Source organism: Phasianus colchicus, chromosome 1 (genome assembly GCF_987193195.1).
Source record: "Phasianus colchicus chromosome 1, bPhaCol1.hap1.1, whole genome shotgun sequence".
Lineage (NCBI taxonomy): Eukaryota > Metazoa > Chordata > Aves > Galliformes > Phasianidae > Phasianus > Phasianus colchicus.
Window position 1 is genome coordinate 56328901 of NC_143436.1, and position 22599 is coordinate 56351499.

Sequence of the window (22599 nt, forward strand, 5' to 3'; positions counted from 1 at the left end):
GTACTCAAAGTACAATCAAACTTCCCGACCCTGTAAAATGCGCTTTTAATTTAGGGTTACATTTTGTGCTACCGCTACTCATTACGCTGAAACACGCGGAAAGAGCTGGAAGCCACTGCTAACAGCCAACGGCGGGCAATGGCAGTTGAGGTACAAACACAAGCGCACCCCCACCCGCTGCGGGCCTGCGCATGCGCTCTTGCGCTGCCTGCCTCCTTTCCCGCCTTTTTCAGGCTATCGGGGTAAGGGGAGGACCGCGCTGAGCAGCAGGCAGGCAGGGCGAGGGAGGGCTGTGGGGCGAGGCGGGGCAGGTTCCTTACCGCCTGATGTGAGGTGAGAGTCGGCGGTAGGCACTGAGAGCGTGGAGGGGGCTTGTCGGCAGGCAGAGGGACGAGGCTGAGGGGTGGCTCGGTGGGGCTGGGCACCCCTTCAGCTGTGGGGCTGTGAATGGGAAGCAGTCCCACACGAGTGGGACTCATAGATACCGCTTTATTTCAGATCTTTGCAGGCAGAGAGAAATAAGGAGGTGAGTGCCTCTGAAAAGTCGTTGTTAAATACACATCTGTGGCTTGGGAAGATTGGAATCTGCTAAAGCAAGGAGCTTTATCGTGATTATATGGGGCTGCAACGTTGTTTGATTGCATCTAATGCTCTGTAAGCTTGTTTTTCAATACAAAGAAAGATGCCTGTGTGCTGTGTGAGATGTATGTAAGCTTCTGCCCTGCTTACGTCGTGTTTTCAGCAGCTGCTGAAGTCACTGAGGCTTGGAAGTTATGCAGTGCCCCTGAGTTCTCTCTCATTTGAGGATAATTACAACACAAGAATTTGTGATCTTCCAATTAGCAACAAAAGGAGAAAATTTAATTTCAAGAAAATTTTAAGTTCTGAACATCTTGGGTTGATGCTGTATAGTGAAGCAACAACCACTGAAGAAGCTGTGACGTCAGAAAATGTTTTTCACTTAACAGCTTAATGTGATTGTTTTCTATATCCATGGGATATGTGGCTTAAAAAAATTAATAAAGTTTTCATAGCTGTGAGCAGCTAGTTCAAAAAATAAATAAATATGGGATTCTGGTGTGTGCTACAACTGTTACTGCTGGAGGATCTCCGTGCCCTGGAAATTCTGAAGATCTTTACTGGAGTTCTCAGTTTTGTGTAAACTTAATGTTCAGAACTATATTTCCATGGCCTTTGAAAAACCTGTTGTTATGTCTGGCTGTGTTGAGCTGCACTGAGAATGAGAAGTTTCTCCATTGCTAAAGATTGGAAGACAGGGTACTTTCTGGTTTTGTTTTTTTTGTTTGGTTGGTTTTGTTTGTTTGTTTTGTTTTCTCTATTGTTTCCATCTTCTATGTAATCCTGTGCTGTTTTTGGTAGAATATTTTAAATTATATGTATTATATTTCAGTGAGGTCATTGTATCCTGCTATTTTCTGCTACATTTATATATGATTTCAGTAATTGAAGTCCTAAGGAAAATATTTTATTTTGTCCTTCTTGCATTTAATGGCAACAAATATACTTTTCTTTCCTTCTAAATAGACATTTTACTTCCTAAAATAATACATGGAATATATAAAAATGAGTTACTAAAGGAAGTGTATGTGTAAAATCCAAATATGGAAGATGCATCAGAAACTTATAAAGAGGCATAATGGCTGAAAACAAATAATTCAGACAGCGAACATTGACCAACGTTGTTAAGAATTTATTTTTCTGCCCAGTAAGGAATGGGCTGTGGAGTCATAAATTGTTCTTGAGCATTTATTATCTCTGTATTTTTGTAGGATAGAGTATCAGTGCAGCTCATTAGGAAGGTGGTATCAAATCTGAAAAAATTATGGAATTAAGGGACCTTATGAGCAGTCTGTTCAGAGCATAATTCCTTGCTTTTCAGCATAAGAAGTATGATCCTGCTATCCTTGCTATTTTTGCTTATTTTTTACCCTGCTTTTAAAAACAGTGTCAAGGTTAATCCTGTGGATTACCTCAAAAATATGAGTGTGACTACTTGAATATCCTTACAGTTTACAGGGGAGTGTGTAACAGGTCAAGGTAACCATGAAAACACATTTGTCTTCAAAATACTGTGGGAAAAGTTATGTTTCGATACTGTGCCTCAATAGGAAGAAAATTTCATTATGGCACCATCAGGAAGAAAGCATTCAGGAAAAGCTGCTAAAGCAGCACAGGAAGAGCAAGCCAGATCTGCCTATGACTTTCAAGAGGAAAGAAAAGACCTGAGCGGATCAGAGGAAGATATTAGAGAAGGTGCTTATCTGCTGATTATTATGATTATTTTTTTTTCTTAAACAAGGTTTGTAATGTTTCCAACCCTGAACAGATAGGAGGATATTATGGGTCAGTGAATGGCTGAACGAGCATGCTTCCTAATGCTTGTGAGAGCTTCCTGGTGTGTGGTTTGGATAGAACAGCTGAGCGTAGTTCTATCCCTGACATAGATAGGATAATAAGTTAAGCAATTAACTTAAACAGTAAGTTTAAGACATAGCCCTGCTGTGTCTTAAACTTATTGTTAATGTCTTTAATAAAGCTGGATACTATTTCTAGGCTGCGTATAATGCTGTAGGGTCAAGACAGAACAGGAAAGCTCTGCTTGTACAGAGAGCAGAATTGGATATAGGGCAGAGCTGGGGTCTCACGTTGGCAGGGCTAAGAGTACTTTGGGAAGAATCTCAACAGAAAAAAAGCAAGAGGTACAGGCAGCTGAGAAAAAATGAATGGAAGTCAGCCAAGGGATTCTCATTTAAATTTTGAGGGATTGTAGCAAAGAGTGGATTTAAAATACAATTCTCATTTTCAAATTATATTTTTTTTGGCAAAGTTTGATGGAGCTTCTGGATTTTGTCTTTCAGCAGTCATCTCTGGGTTTTGTCTCTCTTCCTTTCCACCACCTTCCTCACCCCAACCCTCCCCATCTGTCTAAACTAAAACCTTTTCTTCATTTCTATAAGTGACTTCTATTCAAGTAGTCTATAATGAAATGTAAGCACAAATAATGAAACTAGTGTCTTGAGTGTTCCCTGAGAAGTTTGCTGTGCTGCTTTCTGTGAAATATATGACAAGGCTGGTCAGTATGTCCTAAGCTTCAAATAGCAGTGGACACTGGTATCTATTAGCTAGCGTGTGGATCAGAATGTACGTTTCTACAGTCTCCTGAATGAGTGGGTTTGCAAAATTGGGAAGTGGGTATGGAATTGGGAAGAATCTTTTTCTGGTTTTGTTTATTCTGCCAACCTAATTTCTCTAAGAATAGCTGAACAGTCTTACAACTTGTATAGATGTCTTGTTTCCAGGATAGCTTGTATGACTGCGTGCACTAATGCTCACTGTTTCAAAACAATCCATATTTCTAGGTATTTTTTCACAATTCTGGGTACACTCTGTTTTTGTCTTGAATTAGGTATATAATCTTTCTTGATCTTTTCCCCCACCTTTGGTAACAGAAATCTGACAGCCAAGGATTTATTAATCTATATTGAGAGAATATAAATATATTTCTGTGGTTTTGCTTCCTTTAAAGACAGAGTACATAGTTTCAGTACTTAAGGTAAAGTGAAATTCTTGTAAGTTTTTTTCTCTGATTTTTAAGATTAATTTTAGCTTTCTGATAATTGCTACATTGTGAAGCTGAAAGTAATTGTGTAGCAGTAGACTAAGGAACTCCAATTAGTAGAGACCAGCACTGAGGAACTCAGGGCTGTACCGCTCAAATCCAGACATATGGGGTCCATTGCCATCTGTCAGTTCTTTGCAGTCAAATGTTAGAAGCTGGACGTGTAATGGATGGGATGGACATTCAAAGAAGTGATCTTACTGAAAAGTGATTACAGTTCCTGGAATTCAAATGGCCCCACAAAATATAAAGTATTTTTGTAAATCTTTTTGAAATTTACATTAAGGTGAAACACCAGTAATGGACAAGCATGGCAAGAAAAGACCTATGGTGACTACTCATGTGGTTCCAGATGATGTGGGGTAAGATTTAGAATATATTTCTTTAAAAAAAAAAAAAAAAAAAGTGTAAGTCCTTAAATTTTAATGGTGAGTTTTTTTAAAAAAAAATTCATTATTTTCCCCCTCTGATCTCAGTTGCTTGAAGATATTAACAGTATTTAAAGTGATCTAAAAAATGCATTAAAAATATTTTTTGATAAATGGAATGAAAGTCAAAATGTATTGGCCAAATAACTACAATGCAAAAGTATGTGTTGCAAAAGCTTTTCTTGATTAAGGCTGTTGAGTTGAATTTTTTTTTCTCCTCCCCAAAAAAGAGTGGTATCCTGTGGAAAAAATGAGACATACACATAAAAACACAGTAACTGTTTTCTGTCAGCTGTCGTACCGCTGTTTTACACACTGCTGATAGCATCTTAAGTGCTATAAAAACAACCCTGAAATCATTTATCTTGGATGGTTATGTGGTGGTGTTTTTTTATTTTTTTAAATTTCAGTTACGTTAACTTTAATGAAATTTTTCTTGTTTGATGCTCTGCATACCTTTTTCTTCGGGTATGGGGGAATGATTAACGTTATTTACCACCCTCTCTCACTCAGCACCCTTTAAATGCCTAATCATAGAATCAAAGAATTATAGAACGGTCTGGGTTGAAAAGGGCCGCAATGATCATTTAGTTTCAACCCTCCTGCTATGTGCAGGGTTGCTAACCACCAGACCAGGCTGCCCAGAGCCACAGCCAGCCTGGCCTTGAATGCCTCCAATGCCTCTTTATTGAGAAGCTGATAGATCATAGTAACTTTTTCATCAAGAAACTAGTTCTGAAAGATTTTTTGCAGGAGGGGAAGGAGGAGTAAGTCTTATTTATATCTTGTGGAGCAGTAACAACTCTGTCACTGCTTACAAGTAACAGGCTTGCAATAAAATTAGTTTCAGGCATTTATATCAGGTCTTAATCAAAAGTCAAGGAATACTCAAAAATCATAAACTATTTTGTAGGGGTGAAGTACAGAATATGCTGGAAAGATTTGGAGGTAAGTACACTCATTCTAACAAATTGAGAAGTAATTAATGCTTAAGTTACAGAATTGGCAATAATTTGTTACTGTAAGATAACTTTTGAGATTTGACTAATAGGCTGGTGTTTGTAGCACTGGCTACAGCCAGTTTGCAGATGAGAACTAATATGTGATATGTCTGGAGCAGATGGGTGGAAGAGAAAGGCATAACTGCATATAAGGAGAGAGAAAAGTATTGGTGTAGACTCCATTATAAAGGAAGAAGGCAAAGATGCATGAGTACTTCTGATGATCAATTCCCACTTTAAGGAGTGGTTGAGAGGCAGTGATTATATCACAGAGAGAACGTACAATGTGAATTAAAAATCCATTGCCAATTCAATTTTTTTTTGTTGCAAGAGTAGCGATTGCAAGACTGGAGTGAGGAAATTAAGGGCATCTAAACATAAAGCAGCTAAATAGAAAAAGTAATTCAAATTCAAGATAAGGAACGACTGTAAATTGTAGCTGTGATAAAATGGAGCTAGAGAGGTAGCAGTCTGCATTCTACATCTACAGAAGTATGAAGACCTGGGAATCTGTAGAAATGAGAATTTCAGCAGTCAGGAAGGAGAGTAAGAAGTTTTTAGCACAGCCAAAGAATGAGTGTATTTAATGCTGGTAGTGTAGTGTGGAAGGATTTGTGTTGCCTATGTGGATTTAATTAAATCATAATGAAGTGAAATCCTAGATGGCTTTACTTAACATTCAGAGTGATGAGCTGAATTCCAGACAACTGACAGCTTAGAGAAAAAGCACATTGCACTTGCAATGAATTCATACACATCACAAATAATCTAAAAAAGCATCAGAAAGGGAAAACGTAATGCTGGCATTACTCAGTATCTGGTTGATAGTTCCATGTATGATATAAAAAGTAATGTACACAGTTATTGTTTGCATGCAAATCTCAAGGTGAAAGAGTTTGGAGAATTCTTTAATTCAAGAATTTTTTTGCAGTTAAGATATGTATTAACATGCTATTTTGGATCTAGCAGTATAGACGAGAGGAATTTCAGTGTTGAATATTAAAAAGCTGGGATTGCTTTTTAGTCAGAACTCAAAAAATGGAAGGAAAATAAATGGATCAAAGAGAGGATGCGCTCTGATTAAAAGTAATAGGGTTGGCAGTAGCAGGGGCAGTTGCCTCATCAAATTAGAGAGATGTTTTCTGAAGGCTACAGTAGGAAGGAAAAGCAATTCTTTAAATATTAACCTTAAGCTACCTGTGACTTGTTCCTTAGATCTCCAAATGTAAATTAAAATGAAACAAACGTATTAACTTACGTTAACCTGAATACTTCTTAAAAAGTACTTAAGTCTGTAAGTAGTAGTTTGTCATTCATTCATTCAATATGTTGACAGTGGCAGTAATCCCACACAACCTCTTATTTCTGAAATCTAGGTGATTTGCTTGGATATTAGTGTTAAAACATTTGAGCCAGTGTTCTTTCTTGAGAAAAACAAATTTAAAAAGCATTGGCCTAGCTGAATTAGTGGGAGGCCTGGAAGTGTTAAGCTAATTGTGTAGTGAAATAAATGAGGAGAAGGGGTGATGTCCAGTTGCTTGCTGCTCCAGATGCCTGGTGTAACGTACAGTCTATGGGGGGAATAGAGAAGCAGATCTCATACCTGTGCCAGCAGCAGGTAGAGAAGATTCCTAATGCAGCAGACATGAGCCCAGATGACGTGAGCTTCTTTCTGCTAGAACACACCTAGTTTGCTTTTCCAAAGCATAAAGTCATCAGTATCTTTAATAAAATACTCTGTGTGTCCAGGTATGCTTAATTTCTAGGTATGCTTAAGGTATGCTTAACTTCTAACTGTTCTTTGATTCTAGCTGACATTAACAAAGCTCTCTTAGCCAAGAGGAAAAGATTAGAAATGTATACAAAAGCCTCACTCAAAACCAGTAACCAGAAGATTGAACATGTTTGGAAAACACAGCAGGAGCAGAGGTAATATTTACCCTTGATTTTGAGACCTGTGATGTCTGATACTATAAGCAGAACAAATTGGAAAAAATGAGATGCAAAAACTGCAAGACATGGCAGCTGTCTTTTTGGTTTTATATGTATATGAAACTTGTGTTAACCAAATGTTGTTTACATAGAGAGACTACAGCATCATGAACTAAAGAATGAGCTGATGATTTTTTTTTTGTTATAAACTGGTTAATGCCAAGATCTGTAATTTGGATAAAACAGTAAATCTGTAAAATGCTGACAATTCTGCTGAGAAAATTTTGTTGTTTGGTTTATTTGTTTTAATCGGTGTTTCATCTGTCAGTGCTGCCTCGCCATATGTATATAAGTACTTATGTGTGAGTGTTCCTTTTCTACTTTTCTAAAACATGATGTTCAGTTAGGGACAGATTCAAAATAACCTTTTTTTTTTTTTTAATTCATGCTATCTCCTATTCTGTGCACCTTTATCTTTCCTTGTCATTCTTCTGAGTGTTTCTAGGACTTACAGCCAACATCTGTTTATAGGCAGAAGCTCAATCATGAGTTCTCCCAGCAGTTCCTGACTGTATTTCAGCAGTGGGATGCAGATGTGCAGAAAGCAGAGGAACAGGAAGAAAAACTAGCGGTGCGTTTCCAACATGAGATGTGTTTCACAGTGTATTATTCACAGGGAGACCCTCAGTGTCATAGTTTCAAGTGCAACAGGACAGGGGGACCCTTTTTGGGGAGAAGGAAAGAAAAATGACCCAATTAAGATAAGGAGAGATAACAAACTTACTACAAATGGTAAAAGAATGTAAGATAATGATAAGAAGAGTTACAACTAATCTCTCAAATGGGAGAGAAAGGAAGGCTATAACTGTGCTGCTACTTGTTGCACTGCCAGATCTGGGAAGTCACGTCACCTCCGTCACCCTGAATTGTAGATCATGTAGAGGCCCTTGGGAAGTGTAGTATATCTTCCTCTTGAGAATCAGAACTCATGTGAGACTGCTAGAGAGCATGAGACTAGGAAACACAACTGTACGGTGCACTGTGCCTCTACACCCAACAGCCTGACATGTGAGGCTTCACAAGGCTTGTGAAGGACTTGGAGAATATGCCCTATGAGGAGGGACTGAAGGAACTGGGGCTGTTTAGTCTGCAGAAGGAAGGCTGAGGGGAGACATTATTGCTCTCTTCCAATACCTGGAAGGTGCTTACAACAAGAGCAGGGTTGGTCTTTTCTCACTGGTGACAGGATGAGGGGAAGTGGCCTGAAGTTGTGCCAGCGTTAGTTTAGGTTGGATATCAGGAAACACTTCTTTACAGAAAGGGTTGTTAAACACTGGAATAGGCTCCACAGGGAAGTGGTTGAGTCACCATCTCTGGATGCATTTAAAAACCGTTTGGATGTGGTGCTCAGGGGCATGATTTAGCGGAGGGTTGTTAGAGTTAGGGTAGTATGGTTAGGTCATGGTTGGACTTGATGATCTTTAAGATCTTTTCTAACTTGAGCGATTCTCTGATGTCATGATATGGAATACTGATATAACCAGAACACCCAAACATGTAGAGATGTGATCAACTCTTCAGAATTTCATTCAGCTTTGGTGGCTCTCAGTAAATGTTTAATTTTGAGAATATATTTCAAAGTGAAGAAAAGTGAAGTACTTTATTGCAAGTTTATGAATGGGAATAAATGAAGCCTTAGGCCAACGTATGGCTTGAGAAAAGCTGAGGTGATTTCAGAGAAGAATCTGATGTGCTAATTCTGAGCATGCACAGACTTGCATGGGAAGAACAAAGGAGTACAGGAAAGCGTATCTAAGCATGCATTGTTTAAAAATATGTCTTCATGCAATAAATCTATGAGAATTTCATGATTAAAAGAGACAGTGGAATGCAATCACATGCTATTGGTGAATTTGTACTCCCACTATGTTTGCAAGTTCAGCACATCTCCCTGGAATACTCTCGAATACTGTGTTGGCCAGCTGTTCTCACAGGATGCCACAGACTTCCCTTTGGAAAAGGCCTGCAGGTGATGGTTCAGGCCTTAATCCAATCTTTAGTCCTTTTATTAATAAAAAAAAAAAGGATAACTCTCCAGGCAGATATCTCAATTCTATGACCTAGATTGTCAGTGAAGGTAGAATCTTTCCATTCTGATAAATGATAACCAGTGCTGCTGCCAGGGTACTTTTGGTCAACTAACAGCATTATTCTTTTTCTTTTTGCTTCTGCTTCAGAATATGTTTCGTCAGCAACAAAAAGTTTTTCAACAGGCAAGAATAGTTCAAAGTCAGAGACTGAAAACTATTAAGCAACTATATGAGCAATTTTTAAAGGTACAGTAAGTTTTCTTTTTAGAAGACAGCTGATCCTTATCACATCACTTAGGAAAGCTGTAGTAATCTAGCCTTTGTGTAATACAGAAATTTAAGGTTTGCTTAAGGAGGACAACAGCTTAGCATGAATCTTCATGCTAGTTAGTTCTCTTTCCTTATTTGTTTAAAAATATGAGTTGTTCTTTCTAAATACACATACACACTGTGCCTGTATATAAATGCTTTAGTTAAGTGTGTTCTTGCAGGTGTCTGGGCTTTCCTGTTTCAAATAGTTAACTGTAACCCTCAGAGCACGGTCTCTAAACCAAAACTTTATATAGATCAGTCAAATCATCAGGATTCTGTCTCAGCTATCCCTCAGGTTTTCTGTATGCGTTAAGAAAAAAAAAAAAAGTGAAAGTCAGTCATAAAATTAACATTTTATGCTGTAATTTACTACTTCTAATACTGCTGGCATATACATTCCCCATGAGAATTTGATGTCAAGTTGTTTTTTTTTTTTTTTTTTGGTCATGAACCTTTTGAGCTACTGTTGCTTCTTGCAAGGAAAATGCCTGCAAATGAGTTGCAATTCTTTAAAATTATGTAATTGTTGCTCTTTTTTTCTTACTTGCTTCCTCTTCCTCTTTGCTCCCTAACCAACACTGATTCAAAAGGGTTTTCTTTCCTATAAGCTGGTACAAAAGGTAAATATTTACTCAGAAGCTAACTTGAAGAATCTGACAAATAATGGCTTTTGGTGAAAATAGGTCCTGCAGGATGGTTCCTGCTCAGTCCTGTTTCATCACAGAATCAGAGAATGGTCGGGGTTGGAAGGGACCTCAAGGATCATGAATCTCCAACCCCCCTGCCACATGCAGGGCCACCAACCTCCCCATTTAATACTAGACCAGGCTGTCCAGGGCCCCATCCAATCTGTCCTTGAACACCTCCAGGGATGGGGCATCCACAACCTCACTGGGCAGCCTGTTCCAGCACCTTACCATTATCATAGTAAAGAACTTCCCCCTGACATCCAACCTAAATCTTCCCTCCCTCAACTCCCATTTCCCCTTGTCCTGCTATTATCTACCCTTTCAAAGAGTTGATTCCCCTCCTGTTTATAGGCTCCCTTTAGATACTGAAGGGCTGCAATGAGGTCACCCCACAACCTTCTTTTCTCCCGGCTGAACAAGCCCAGCTCCCTCAGCCTGTCTTTGTAGGGCAGGGAGCTGGGCTTGTTCAGCCCAGTTTAACTTTCCAGTTGATTTATGAATAGCTTTTGTATTTGCTAGCAGTCCCTACCAATATAGGTTTTGGACACTGCTTACATGTGCTTTATTTTAAACACGTAAATAATTATCAGCCTTTTTTTTTTTTTGAAAAGTGGCTGACATGCTAGACAGCAAACAAAAAACGATTGAGTACTATTACTCCAAATTTGGCTTTTAATAAAACAGACAATTGCTGAAAGTCATCTGGTCTAACAGCTGATAACAGCTGATCTAACAAGACTACTTAAGAGTCTTTCGATTATCTCCAAAGACGGTGACTCCAGAGCCCCTCTGGACAACCTGTTTTATTACTCAGTCACCCCATCAGTGAAGAAGCCTCTCCTGATGTTGAGAGGAAACCTCTTGTGTGGCAGCCTGTGACCTATTGTCCTGTCTCCAGATGCCACTGAAAAAAGCCTGGCTCTGTCTTCTTCATCCTTCTCAGTTACACACAGAGTCTGATGAGCTCCCCTAGAGCTCCTCTTCTGCAGGCTGAACAGTCCCAGTTGTCTCCCTTTCCTAACTGTCCTGTTTTGAAATGTCCTTGTCAAGTCAGGCAGCTTTGACAAATAAATCTGAAACAGAGCAAGACTTTGATAGGTGAAGTTTACATTATAGGACATTACAGATATGTTAATAAATAATAACCATTTTAATAGGTCAAAACATCTTCAGCAAAGATTAAAAAGAAAAAAAAAACTGCAGTTTTTCTCCTCAGAGAAGATCAAATGGTAAAAGTCAAGCCTCAAATATGCTTAACTTTAAGTACAAGTCAAGGAAAATGCAGCAATGCGCATTCAGTTAGGCAAACTGTATGAGCAAACGGGAAGATAACCAGTGAGCCTTACCTTAGTTTATTTAGAGTAAATGTAACATTTTCTGTAGTCGTTGCTTCAGGTCTCCGAGGTTGTCATGATATTAAACTGTACCACCCCATATTTCCTGACAGATATGTCTAGACTTGTAGAATTCTTATCTTTATTGAAATGCAGGATAGTAGCTTACACCTGGCAGATGCTGAGTGGAAAGGACTGTTTTTGTCACAGGATGTCTTCTTTAAGCAGCAGTGTAGATTGGAGTCCTATACAATTTTCTAAGTTCATGACAAAAGTCATCTGTAATTGTCAGTGACCACTACTGCTATAAAAATCGAACTGTAATCGGAATAATGGGTTGTCTGTTTTTAAATTGAACTTTTGATACCGAGCAGTTCTGAATTAAGATTATCCTTAACTTCAGAGCATGGAAGAGCTAGAGAAAAACAATGAAACTCTTCTAGCTGGTGCACAAAATGAACTTCGCAAAGAAATGGCTATGCTACAGAAGAAGATTATGATGGACACTGTAAGTATCAGTAGTTATAAAGAACCTTGTTAAATACAAAAATAGAACATTCTATAAGGAAGTCATTAGACATTCATTTAATTAGATTAAGGAATCATATTGGTATGGCATCTGTTCAGAATAATCTCCTTTTCTTGTAACAGCAACAGCAGGAGATGGCAACTGTTCGCAAGTCTCTTCAGTCCATGTTATTCTGATGGTTCAATGGAGAAACAACTTGTACCTAAGTAATACGATACAAGTATAGGCGTTAGCCATAAAGAAGTTATCTTAAGATTTAAGTGTTTTAAAGTTCCTATTAAATACTTTTATGGATTGTTCTAATCTTGTGTCTGATAATGTTGTAAGAAGGTATATTAGTAAATTTGTTACTAAGGGAAACAAACCCTTAACCAATTATGGTCTGCCCAATTAATATTCACTTTCATTAGCAGTGGACTGTTCGATTGTTTCACTTTTTATAATGCTTAATTGAAACAATAGGTAGAATTAATGGAAAAAAAAATAAGAAGATTTGTATAGTAACTTAACAAATCTGGGTACACTGCAAATAGAAGCCTTTTACAAAAGCCACAGCTTCAAGACTTTCACAGTTTCAACACATAGCCTCCAGACCTGTCAGCAGTTAAAGTTCATAGATTATGAAAGGTGGTTTAATGATGTATGTTATGGTAAATGAAACATGAGGCTTTCTGTCAGGCCATTGTGATTTCTTTTTACCAATAAGAGATGTATCAACTGCTGTAACTTGTCCAAAAAGCAGATTTCTTTAATTGAACAATGAGCTTAGTACCACAGCTTTACAGGACATCTGCTCAAGTAAGCATAACTGAATATTACTGCATGCATTTTGGGTTATATATTTTTGCACACCTCTGCTGAGGTAATCTAGCTCACTTACTTGAAATGGAATATTAATTTTTCAGTTTCAAATGATTAGTATTTCAGGGAGGTCCGACTTAAGAATAAAGCACTTTTCATTTATGCATCTCATTACAGCCAATGATTATAAATTAAAACAGCCAGCCTAGCTTGCATGTAGTCTGTTTTTACAGAAAGTCATTATGCTTGAACATCCACTTCTACAAATTAGGTAGTTCCTAAAATACGTGTTAAGTTTCATATAAGAGTAGATAACACAAAAACCACTCACACAAGCAGATCTGATTACTTCAAAACAATATATTTCAAAACCAGACCATACAACTTCTTACCTGTACCTTACTAGGATATTTAGTTTAGAACCAACATATCTGATGACTGCTCATCAGTGCCAGGAGCCAGATTAGTGATAGCTAATTTACAGAAAATTCAGTTTGTAGATTGCAACTGAAATTGAGCAAGTAGCCTGTATGGAGCTGTCTTGTTTTGTGTCAGATGGCACTCGGGACAGAGCAAACACAGAAATTACATTGCTAGAATGATGCATGAGGTAGTATGGGTCCATGGTGAGTATCAGATAACTAGCAATGCTAATTTTAGCTGTGTGTTCAATCTCTGCCCTTTAAAGATAATTAGATGATGCTATGCAATACAGTTAGTTTTGCTTCCACTCTTCCATACTGGGTTACTTGTTGCCATTACCTCTTTGTTTCTGGCTTTCCAACTGACTTCTGCATTCATTTTCTACCATTTCCTTACCTCTACCATAACTTTATAACTATCTATACCTAGTACTATACTACATTTTTGAGGTTTTGGGAACATGTTGCACAGTATTTTCTGTCCTATATCTCAGACAGGCTTTCTGAATTCAGCAGCTAGGAAGCTGCAGTGTAATATTTTTGCAACAAATAATAACATTCTTTATTGTACAATTCAGTAACATCTTTATGAACTTAAAGCTCAGCTACATGGCAGCAAGTAAAAGTGACATGTACATTCAGCAGCTTCTCACAAAAATAATATTAATGTATTACCTCTTTAAAGGAGCTTGAGCATTTAGGTTTTGCGTGCAAGTTGTAATTTGCTAGTACAGACAATAAGCTACTTTAATTCATCTTTTCACTAATGAAAAGAAAAAAGGCTGATATTAGGACTGACCTATTTCGTAGAGCTTTACTATACATCAGGTTTTAGTTCCTTATAGCTTTGTTTGGATAAAGTACAGTAACAAGATAAATTAGATTACAATGGAAATTAATACAAGCAATAGCAAACATACTTCAGAGGGAATTAGTTACACACAGGTAGGTTGCATTGTCATATTTGGGTGTGTTGCATTGTCACAGTCTAACAGACGTTAAAGTTCAAGGAACTTAGTCATTTGACTTGCACAGTTTCAGATAAAAATTTGTGTAGTGAAGCTACAGTCCTCCAGTACCCAGCTGCCTACAGCCTAGATAATGGGTACAATGAGGCAAACCTTTTTATAATCACAAAAGCAGAAACTGCCCTTAGAAAAACAACCTCTAAGCTACAACTGTGTTTAGTAACAGTAGGTTAGATACTAGAGAACACATGAATCCTAAAGGCACTGACAACAGTATTTTGAAATAGAGGAAAATCTTCTTGTTCTCTATTTTTTCATCTTATTGGTGCACTATCTTGCTCTTTAGAAGTATCAAAGCATATTACTAGTTCTACCTCAAGGATTCCTCATTTTACCAGTCTTGACAATGCAGTATTGTATCCATTGTGACCTCTGACTACTGCTTCACAGTAGAATACTTCAGAAACTAATGTTAGAAATCAGTCACTTGCTTTAGGAAAAAATAAAACAATTCTGTTTTGTAGCATCTTGGTTTGCAGTTTACAGTCTGAAACCAGAAGTACATAATTAAGGGTACTTAACAGGAGAAAACAAAAGTTTCAAATGTGACAGTTATGGTATGAAGTAACAGCTACTGTGTCTAAAACACAGAAACAGAATCTGCATGACTTTGTATTTAATAACTCTAGCATCTGGTAATTTCTGGGATAGCATGAGCTGTTTTCTCATGAAACTAGTTTACCAAAAAGCTTAATCTGTTTTCCCAGAGAGGCTGCTTCGTTCAGCATTCTGCTAACTGTTTATTTTCTCTTTGACCTATTTAATCAGTCATTATGGTTCTGAACCTGTTCAGGAGCTTGATGAGATGAAATTCGGAAGACATGTATATGAAGATGAGCAGCAATCTGTAGGCATACACCAGTGGCATATCTCAGCATATCAAACAAGGATATGAACTTAAAAAGAACAAAACAGAACAAGTTAAAAACGTATTTCACAAAATTGTCCCTGCTATAAATTCAGCTTTAATCAGAATATGTCAAATTTTATGAAGTCTGAATACATTGCATAGTTTGTAGTTAGAGTAACATTAAACAAACCACCTGAATTAAAGCAGAATTACAAAAAAGAGATCCATGATTTTACTTTCAGATCTCTTTTCTAAGGAAAGAAAGCCAGTTAGCTCCCAAAACATATAGTTATGCAGTATTCTGGCACTCTTTCCACAATGACAGGTGAAGTTGAGCAAATCTGAAATGGCAGAGTGGAATGACGAAGACAGTTCTCAATCCATTCCTTTATGAATGCCACATCAAAAGTATAAAGCAGAATGCTTACCAATGCTATCCATAGAACAACATATTCATCAATGAAACTATTGAAGTACTGGTCCAAAAAGAGAAGTCCTGGTCCAATAAATGCAGTGTCTTGAAGACTGATTTCACTTTTTGTCATGTGAGCCACCTGTTTTAAAAAAAACACAAAAGGCACTACTGTGAAATCACTGTAACTACCAGAAAGCCTCCACTTTAGAAGAAAGAACAGTGTCCTTACCTTTCACCAGCCTCTTTGAAGGACCATCTGGAAAGCAATCAGCAGGCAGGTCAAGAGCCTGCTGCTCTCTCTGAGTTTCTATCTCAAGAGCTAAGTAACCTCTCTGCAGGTTGCTCAATCAATATACAGCACTTCAATCAGTGATATCAGCTATCTGAATCATCAAGTCCTGGTGTGCGGTTTTTTTTGTTGGGTTTTTTTTTTTTTTACTATTATATAGGAAATAAAACACATGACCTTCTGTGCTCTTTTTAGTTACATCTATCCCTGTGTACTTGAGCACTTAGCAAGGCTTGAGGGACTGCTTTTCCGATGTTCAAGGCAGAGTGTAAACTAAGGCTTAGTTCTAGGACTAACCTCAGCAAAACTGAAAGTTGTAACCAATAAATTGGTCGTAACATAATGTGGTAGCAAAGCAAATCTGGAAAACTTGTACTGTGCTTACTGCGTCAGAATGCATCTCTTAAGCCAACAACTGGTTGATGTTTAGGGCTGAGAGAAGATTCCTTACCACTAACTTCTGTGAGATTTTAGCATTCACAAATCCAAATGTCAGGACATACAGGCACGAATGTTTTTCAAACAGCTGAACTGTAGATTTTTTGTAGATCACAGTGGCCAGCGTGACAAGTAGCCCAATGTGAACACCTGGTGAAAGAACACTCGTTCCCTGAAATACAAAGGGAGAGAAAACTCTTCTTTGGCTTCAAACGCACAGCAAGACCAGTATTTTACATATATATATATAAAACACCACCCACTGAATGAAAGCAATTAGAGCTGTCAAATCTCAGGAAAAGTCCATTCACATTATGCTAATGCTATTAGTATCCTTTATGATAACCTTTAATCAACTTTGAAAGAAAATTCACTGCTGGTTCCTGTGACAGAAGGAATCCAGTAACAGGTACAGAGAAGACAGGTAAGTCTTTGCTTTGACCATTCAACACATTCAGATTCGTAAATAAATATTTTTAAAGTGTGAAATTCATATGCTTGTCCGCTTAAAGAGACAAAACTCTTTTGATTACCTGAAGTCTAATAAATTACAAATGTAAATTATTCAAACCCTATTCGGAACGTTAAAGCAACTTACTGCTATTGTAGATCCATTCTTTCCAACCCCTCCACCAAAGATGACGCGGAAGTAGTTGAAACATGAAACTGCTGTTCCACACAGGATACCAACAACCGCAAAGAACTTCAGTTCTAGGCCTATCAAATGCACCTTAGTGGGAAAAGCAGGAGAAAGATATTAAAGGTCACAGATACCAGCTTTATTTTTGCCCCCCCAAGAGGTGATTTAAAAAAAAAAAACAAAAACACCACACTACTGACCCTTACTAAGGAACTGTTTTACCTGCATTACTGTCTTGCTGAAAATAAGCTCAGGAGGACAATGCTTGGAGTTTATTTCCTTATTAAGAAGGCATCACATTTCTTTAAGGAATAAAGTCAAATTCAAACAACTTCTGGCCTTGACACTGAACTAGATTTTACTGCACATGCTTATAATATTCTTCAGGTGCTTTTTTTACTGCATAAGCAAAAGCTTGCCACAGACTTGCTCCACCAGGACATGGGAGGGACAGGAAGGACAGTTCCTTCCTTCTCAGTGGGTACTGCAATACCAAACCACAGGAAACACAAACGCCATCTGCCTGCTTTGTGTTTTAATACTCGTTGTTTGTATGCTGTATCTTTGCGCTTAGAATCGTCTCTGGATGAAAATTTTTCTTAAACAGTTACCTTGCAGAATCAATTGCAGTTTCAAGGAAACTTCCAAAGGCAGCAGAGGATTTAAAAAAAAGAAAAAGTAGCAATAAATTGAAACCATTGACTATATTTTTTAATATAGATTGTTTTGAGATACAGCATAACTGTCACAGATTTTAATGTTGAAAAAAAAAAGCAACTAATTCATTAGTATTTAAAGTTGTTTCCCAACATGAAAATAACTCTATGTAAAAATAGAGCAAAAGCACCTTGCAGGAAACAAATCTCAGCTAAATATTTTCTGACTGCTGAGTAAATTGGTAAACTAATTTGAATTACTTGGTGTTTTATATTTAGATTGATTTGCATAGGTTATCAATACTACGGAATTGTCTCAGGTCTTCTACATCCTATGACCAACAGAACTATAAATCTAAGATACCAGAAAGGATGAAGACCTGGTTTAATGCACTTTTGTTGCATGCTAAAATGAATATTTAAAGATGGAGTGAAAGCCAGAGATAGGCAAACAAACACTTTTGGACAGAAAACAATTCTATATAGTGATGTATGTTTAAAGTCAGCTCTGACATAACCATTAAAAATCAGTACATCTTGACTGACACATACATCTGGATTTTTTGCAGTAATGTAGATTTGTAAGATTAAAGCAGTTAATCTCTCCATTTTAAAATAAAGCATTGTATAAATCATTTAACTGAATAGAAATGCCGGTCTTGCAGTAAAATACACAGAAGTAACAAAATATGTGTTAAATCTCCACTACGAGCAGAATATTAGTGGCAGATCATCAGTTTGCATACATGGCAGATGGAGTCTTTTTTCCTCTATATAGTTCTAAATTTGTGCACAGAAAGTCACACCATTATATCTAAGTTACCTACAAGGTAAATATAACCCAAAGTTGTACAGGAAGCACAGGCAGAACATCAGACAACTGGCAGGGGTTGATCCCAGTTGAATAGCTTCAAATACCATAGGAAATGATTCATACACTTCATACACTTACCTTATAGTCCCATACTGCTGTTCCACAAAATGCAGATACCAACAGCAACACCGTTATGGCTATTTGAACTTCAGTTACATCAATTCTAAGGGGAAAAAATAAACATTAGTGATTCAGTTAAAGGTTCTGTTTGCTTCAAGTGTAGGGAGGTGGGGGGCAGGGAGAGCAAAGTAAAACTGAGTTATTACAGATTACCCCTCAAGCCACAAAGTACATATAGAATGTGATTTTCCTTATCTAAGAAAAATGCTGTTTGGAAGCACACATCTCTAGTTAACATTTTAAATTGAACCGATGTGCTTAATCTACTGCAAGCTGAATGCAATTTTCACAGGGAAAGAATGTTTAATGAATACACTGTTAACTATTTTAGAATTGTGAATAAATGTACAGACTTGTTATGCAAGTAACAATGTTAAATATTAAGTTCATAGAAAACACACTGAAAGTATCATACAGAAGAAGGCACCATGAAGAGCAGAATGGGACAGATGGGATTTCTTTAAGCTGTTGTATCATGAAAACCTGACAGATACAGCCCAAAGATCATAAGGGCGGTATTTTGATGACTGAGTCGTGGTTAGCAGAAGACACTGATCACTGACACGTTGCTTTTTCCCATAAAACATTTTATAAAACAGGTGGTCTTCAATCCCTTCTATAGTCAAGACTCTCAATTCCATTGTTATTGTTCTCAGACATGGCAGCCAGTCTGTCTTACTGTCTCTAATTTCTGAAATATTTTGAGAGAGCTCAATATATACGTACATATATGTATATATACATATATATATGTATGTATAAAAAAAAAATCAGAGTACTAAAGTTATTAGCAAGCAGTAACAATGGATTAAAATACATTTAAAATACGTTTCCTTAAATAGTTAGAACAGATGTGCTATTTTAAAGAACTGATCAAAATCAAGATGCATCATTCCCTGCTTAGCACACAAAGTGTTTGCACAGGAAGTGGTGTTTTTTTAAAAGGGGATGGGAACCAGCTCTTGGCTAATGGAAAACACTTATCTGATCTTGATACTCATAATAAAATCAAACTTTTAAATGCAAGATAGTGACAAAATATGCCAAGTTTCATTGCAATCTTCAGACTCTTAGATGAGCCAATGTTTTATGTACAACTAGATGACATGCTGAGGTACTTGTCATTGCCAAAAGCTGTAAGTAAGAAGGAGCACTCTTCTCTCCCTCCTGTGCCATTGTGCTCCCTCACTTCTAGTTGTGGGCACTGTTCACACTGTAAGATAAATCAATTCAGCTTGCTAGTCCTGTGTGAGTTTATATTTTCTGCCTGTTTAGTGAAGTGACAGGACTCCAAGCTGAGTCATTATATGTGCCTAAGTTTTGTACTTAATTTTACAAAGGCTCAGACAGTTGGCTGCAACGCAGCTCAAATTGAAGGCCAAAGATTTTATTGAGCCCTGGAGTATTCTATCTGTACAGCCTGGCAGTGATATAGTACCCAGCTGTGCTGATTCTTCTTCCTGGCCATCAGTGCTGAGACTCATCAGTAATTTCACTTCCAAAATCAAATGCCATTAATTCAGGAACAGCATCAGTTAAAGCTTTCATCCACACTATGCATTATCATAGTTAGAGCAGAGAGTATACTACTACCTTTATTTAGACTCTCACAACTATTCTTAAGAGAGAAAATTGCAAGCCTTGGAAAAAAATCCTGATTTGCTTTCAGGACACAGAAATGAGGTATCTTGGAGAGACATTGTGTCTGTTTGGCTTCAAGCAAAAAGCATGGAACACCAGGGCATTCCAAACTGCTTGTACTGTGCATTGTCACTACATTTATGCAGAAGCCACTACGTTTTTAGTAAAGAAGTTTTATGTGGTATGAGAGCTTCAATGCCTTCTTGACATGGAGAAATTATTCTCACATTTTATGCAACAGAAGGCACAGAAAAGCAATTCTTGGTAAAAAATGCCCTAAGCTTATGGCATAGTTCATGTCCATCACAGTCCACTGTCACTTACAAGAATTATCCTTTCACCTATCATTCTAAAGCATCCTTTTCTGTCCACACCACAGAATGTCCTCAAGAAAAGCAGGATGGGTAGGCAGGTACAAGAATTACAGTTTGTATGGCCAGCAAATAGAAAAGCTCTTAGCATTACTGCACAGACAGCCTGCCTTTCAGATAGATACCAAACAGCATGCAAGTAGCTGATCATTAGCCTGTGTGCCCATTGGTGCGCCGATTTGCTAAGGTACTTCTTGCAGAACAGAGCTCACTAGTACTCTAAAGAGGCAAGGATTGTCAGGACAGCCTTCACCTCTCACATATTTCAGATACAGCTGCTGAGGAGGTCACTTGTCCTCAGAAATCATTTTCAAAGTGCAGCTCATTCCTTAAAAACAGTAAAGGACCATGCTAGGCATGATCAGAGCTGCAGGAGGGTACAGCATTCTCCACACTATTGGGAGTTAAATCAGAATTGTTATCTTTTACATGACTGTCAACGACCCCTCCTCCCACAGTTTAGTGAGAACAGACTCAATTTCTACAAAGTCATGAACAACATGACAGAAATCAAGCAGAACTGTGATCTAACACAAAACCTCAAGGACATCAAAGTCAATACGAGCCAGATGAAAAGCAAAAACCCCAAGTAAACCTGGGTTAATTCTCCAAGCAGTGGCATAGTTCTGCGAAACTCCCTGCCTAGGGATGTGCTGGCTGCAGAAAGTTTGTTTAAAGGAAGACTAACCGTGTTCACAGAAGAGAAATCCGTTACCAGGGAATTCTGCTACAAATGCATTGAGTCAGAGTCCCCTGTACTGGATCTGTTCCAGGGTGGCAGGGTGATTATAATGGGAAGTATCAGAGATGCTTGCTCAGTTCCTACTCCTATATACGGTGCTTGGTTACACTGCAGGCAAGACAACTCAGGCCTGTGTGGATAAATCTGCAAATAGGAGCTACATGCATGCAGATAAAGCACAGATAGCCAAAATCAACTACTAAAAGAACAAGTCTTGTACTCAGTATAACACAGAGCTTAAAATTAAAGTAAAACAGAAGTCTGCTAGGACAGAAGGGAGACTAGGAAGAGGGAGACGGGAACAGAAAGCGTGGGGAAAAAAGAACAAGAAGAAATGGAAATCAAGTAGCTAATAGCCTCAGACATTGTCATACGCAGTTCTAAAAGGTACCTACTTACTTTCCAAACCTTAATATGCCTGATACATATGTCTGCCAGTGAGCAGAATAGAACATGAACAGTCCCACAAAACAACAGAAAAACAACCAGTCAGGGTTTGTTCCTAGTCGGATTGCTATGCAGGATCCAAGGACAACAAAAACTGAAAAGCAGAAACGAACATGTTAGTCATATACCCTCTATGCTTGCAGTTAAGAGAAAATCACAAGGCATTTCAGGCCACTATAACAAGGAAGTATACAACTGATACTTAAGTAGCTAACATCAGGGACAGTGCTGGTGAGAGAGACCAAAACACAAGACTCCTTTCCTTCCAGGGCAAGGCCACACCCCCTATGCTACTGCAGTCATTCTGCCTTTGAGCCTTATAACTTCCTCTTCTTTATGGCACAGACATTAGCTCCAACAGAAGAGCTGTGCTCAAAGACTGACAGTGCTTTGCTGGGAACTGAGGTGAAAAGAACATCCCAATTCTTTTCAAGGTGAATGTTTTGGCCATTTAAACTGGTCACAGAAATGCAGGTATTGCCACAAACAGCAGCTAGGTTACAGAAAGTAAAACTGAGCAAGGCTTACTGTTTAGAAATTCCCAAACAACTTTTTTTAAGCTCATTCTTTTAAGGAACATTTATAAACCACGCTCCTCCTAATTGCTAGGCTGGATGCCCACAAAGGGTTTTCTGGCACATCTTACATAAAGCAGAACCCTTAGCTACATGTTCCAGCATCAGCCTTATAGGCACGTAAATCCTATTTATCAATTGTACCTTACTGGAAAACATGAGCTACGCATAATATAATCTCTAGTAATGCTCTTACTGAATATGTCGTTCATTATTGAGCTCAAAGTGCATGAAGATGTACAAGTAAGTGCAGACTGTGCATTACCCAACACCTGCTAAAAGTGCTTCTGAAATACCCTCCCTGATCAGGGTTGCATATGTCAAGGGCAGCCCTG

At 37.9% G+C, this 22599-nt stretch overlaps 2 protein-coding genes across 11 annotated transcripts in view; one reads left to right on the forward strand and one right to left on the reverse strand.

Annotated features, from left to right (window-relative positions):
- Positions 1-15493, forward strand: SYCP3 (synaptonemal complex protein 3). 8 transcript variants are annotated; one of them, XM_031589752.2, is made up of 10 exons: positions 1-242; positions 499-526; positions 2130-2274; positions 3927-4002; positions 4982-5016; positions 6881-6998; positions 7533-7632; positions 9239-9337; positions 11830-11934; positions 15382-15490. In XM_031589752.2, exons 1-10 carry the CDS (start codon positions 139-141, stop codon positions 15448-15450), a joined length of 879 nt encoding a protein of 292 aa, XP_031445612.1. In that variant the 5' UTR covers positions 1-138; the 3' UTR covers positions 15451-15490. The 8 variants fall into 8 exon arrangements, with proteins under 8 accessions (XP_031445612.1, XP_031445613.1, XP_031445615.1 ...); XM_031589753.2 differs by lacking the exon at positions 15382-15490 and adding an exon at positions 12078-12649; XM_090143869.1 differs by lacking the exon at positions 1-242 and adding an exon at positions 249-270.
- Positions 11997-22599, reverse strand: part of CHPT1 (choline phosphotransferase 1) — a 19035-nt gene continuing 8432 nt past the window's right edge. Inside the window, exons 3-9 of one of the 3 annotated variants that reach the window (XR_016468207.1) lie at positions 21642-21783; positions 18447-18531; positions 16797-16928; positions 16212-16370; positions 15485-15610; positions 13854-15102; positions 11997-12157 (exon numbers count right to left, since the gene is read on the reverse strand). Coding sequence is in view for 2 of the 3 variants with exons in the window: in XM_031589750.2 (XP_031445610.1) it covers positions 12113-12157; positions 14992-15102; positions 15485-15610; positions 16212-16370; positions 16797-16928; positions 18447-18531; positions 21642-21783 (800 nt within the window). In the remaining variant the exon portion in view is untranslated. The remainder of the gene's footprint in view (positions 12158-13853; positions 15103-15484; positions 15611-16211; positions 16371-16796; positions 16929-18446; positions 18532-21641; positions 21784-22599) is intronic. The other 2 variants (XM_031589750.2, XM_031589751.2) reach the window with 2 other exon arrangements.

Coding starts and splice junctions, on each gene's coding strand:
- SYCP3 (XM_031589752.2), top strand. CDS start 139: ATGGCAGTTGAGGTACAAACACAAGCGCACCCCCACCCGCTGCGGGCC. Junction 5,017..6,880: donor TATGCTGGAAAGATTTGGAG/GTAAGTACACTC, acceptor CTTTGATTCTAG/CTGACATTAACAAAGCTCTC. Junction 7,633..9,238: donor AACAGGAAGAAAAACTAGCG/GTGCGTTTCCAA, acceptor CTTCTGCTTCAG/AATATGTTTCGTCAGCAACA.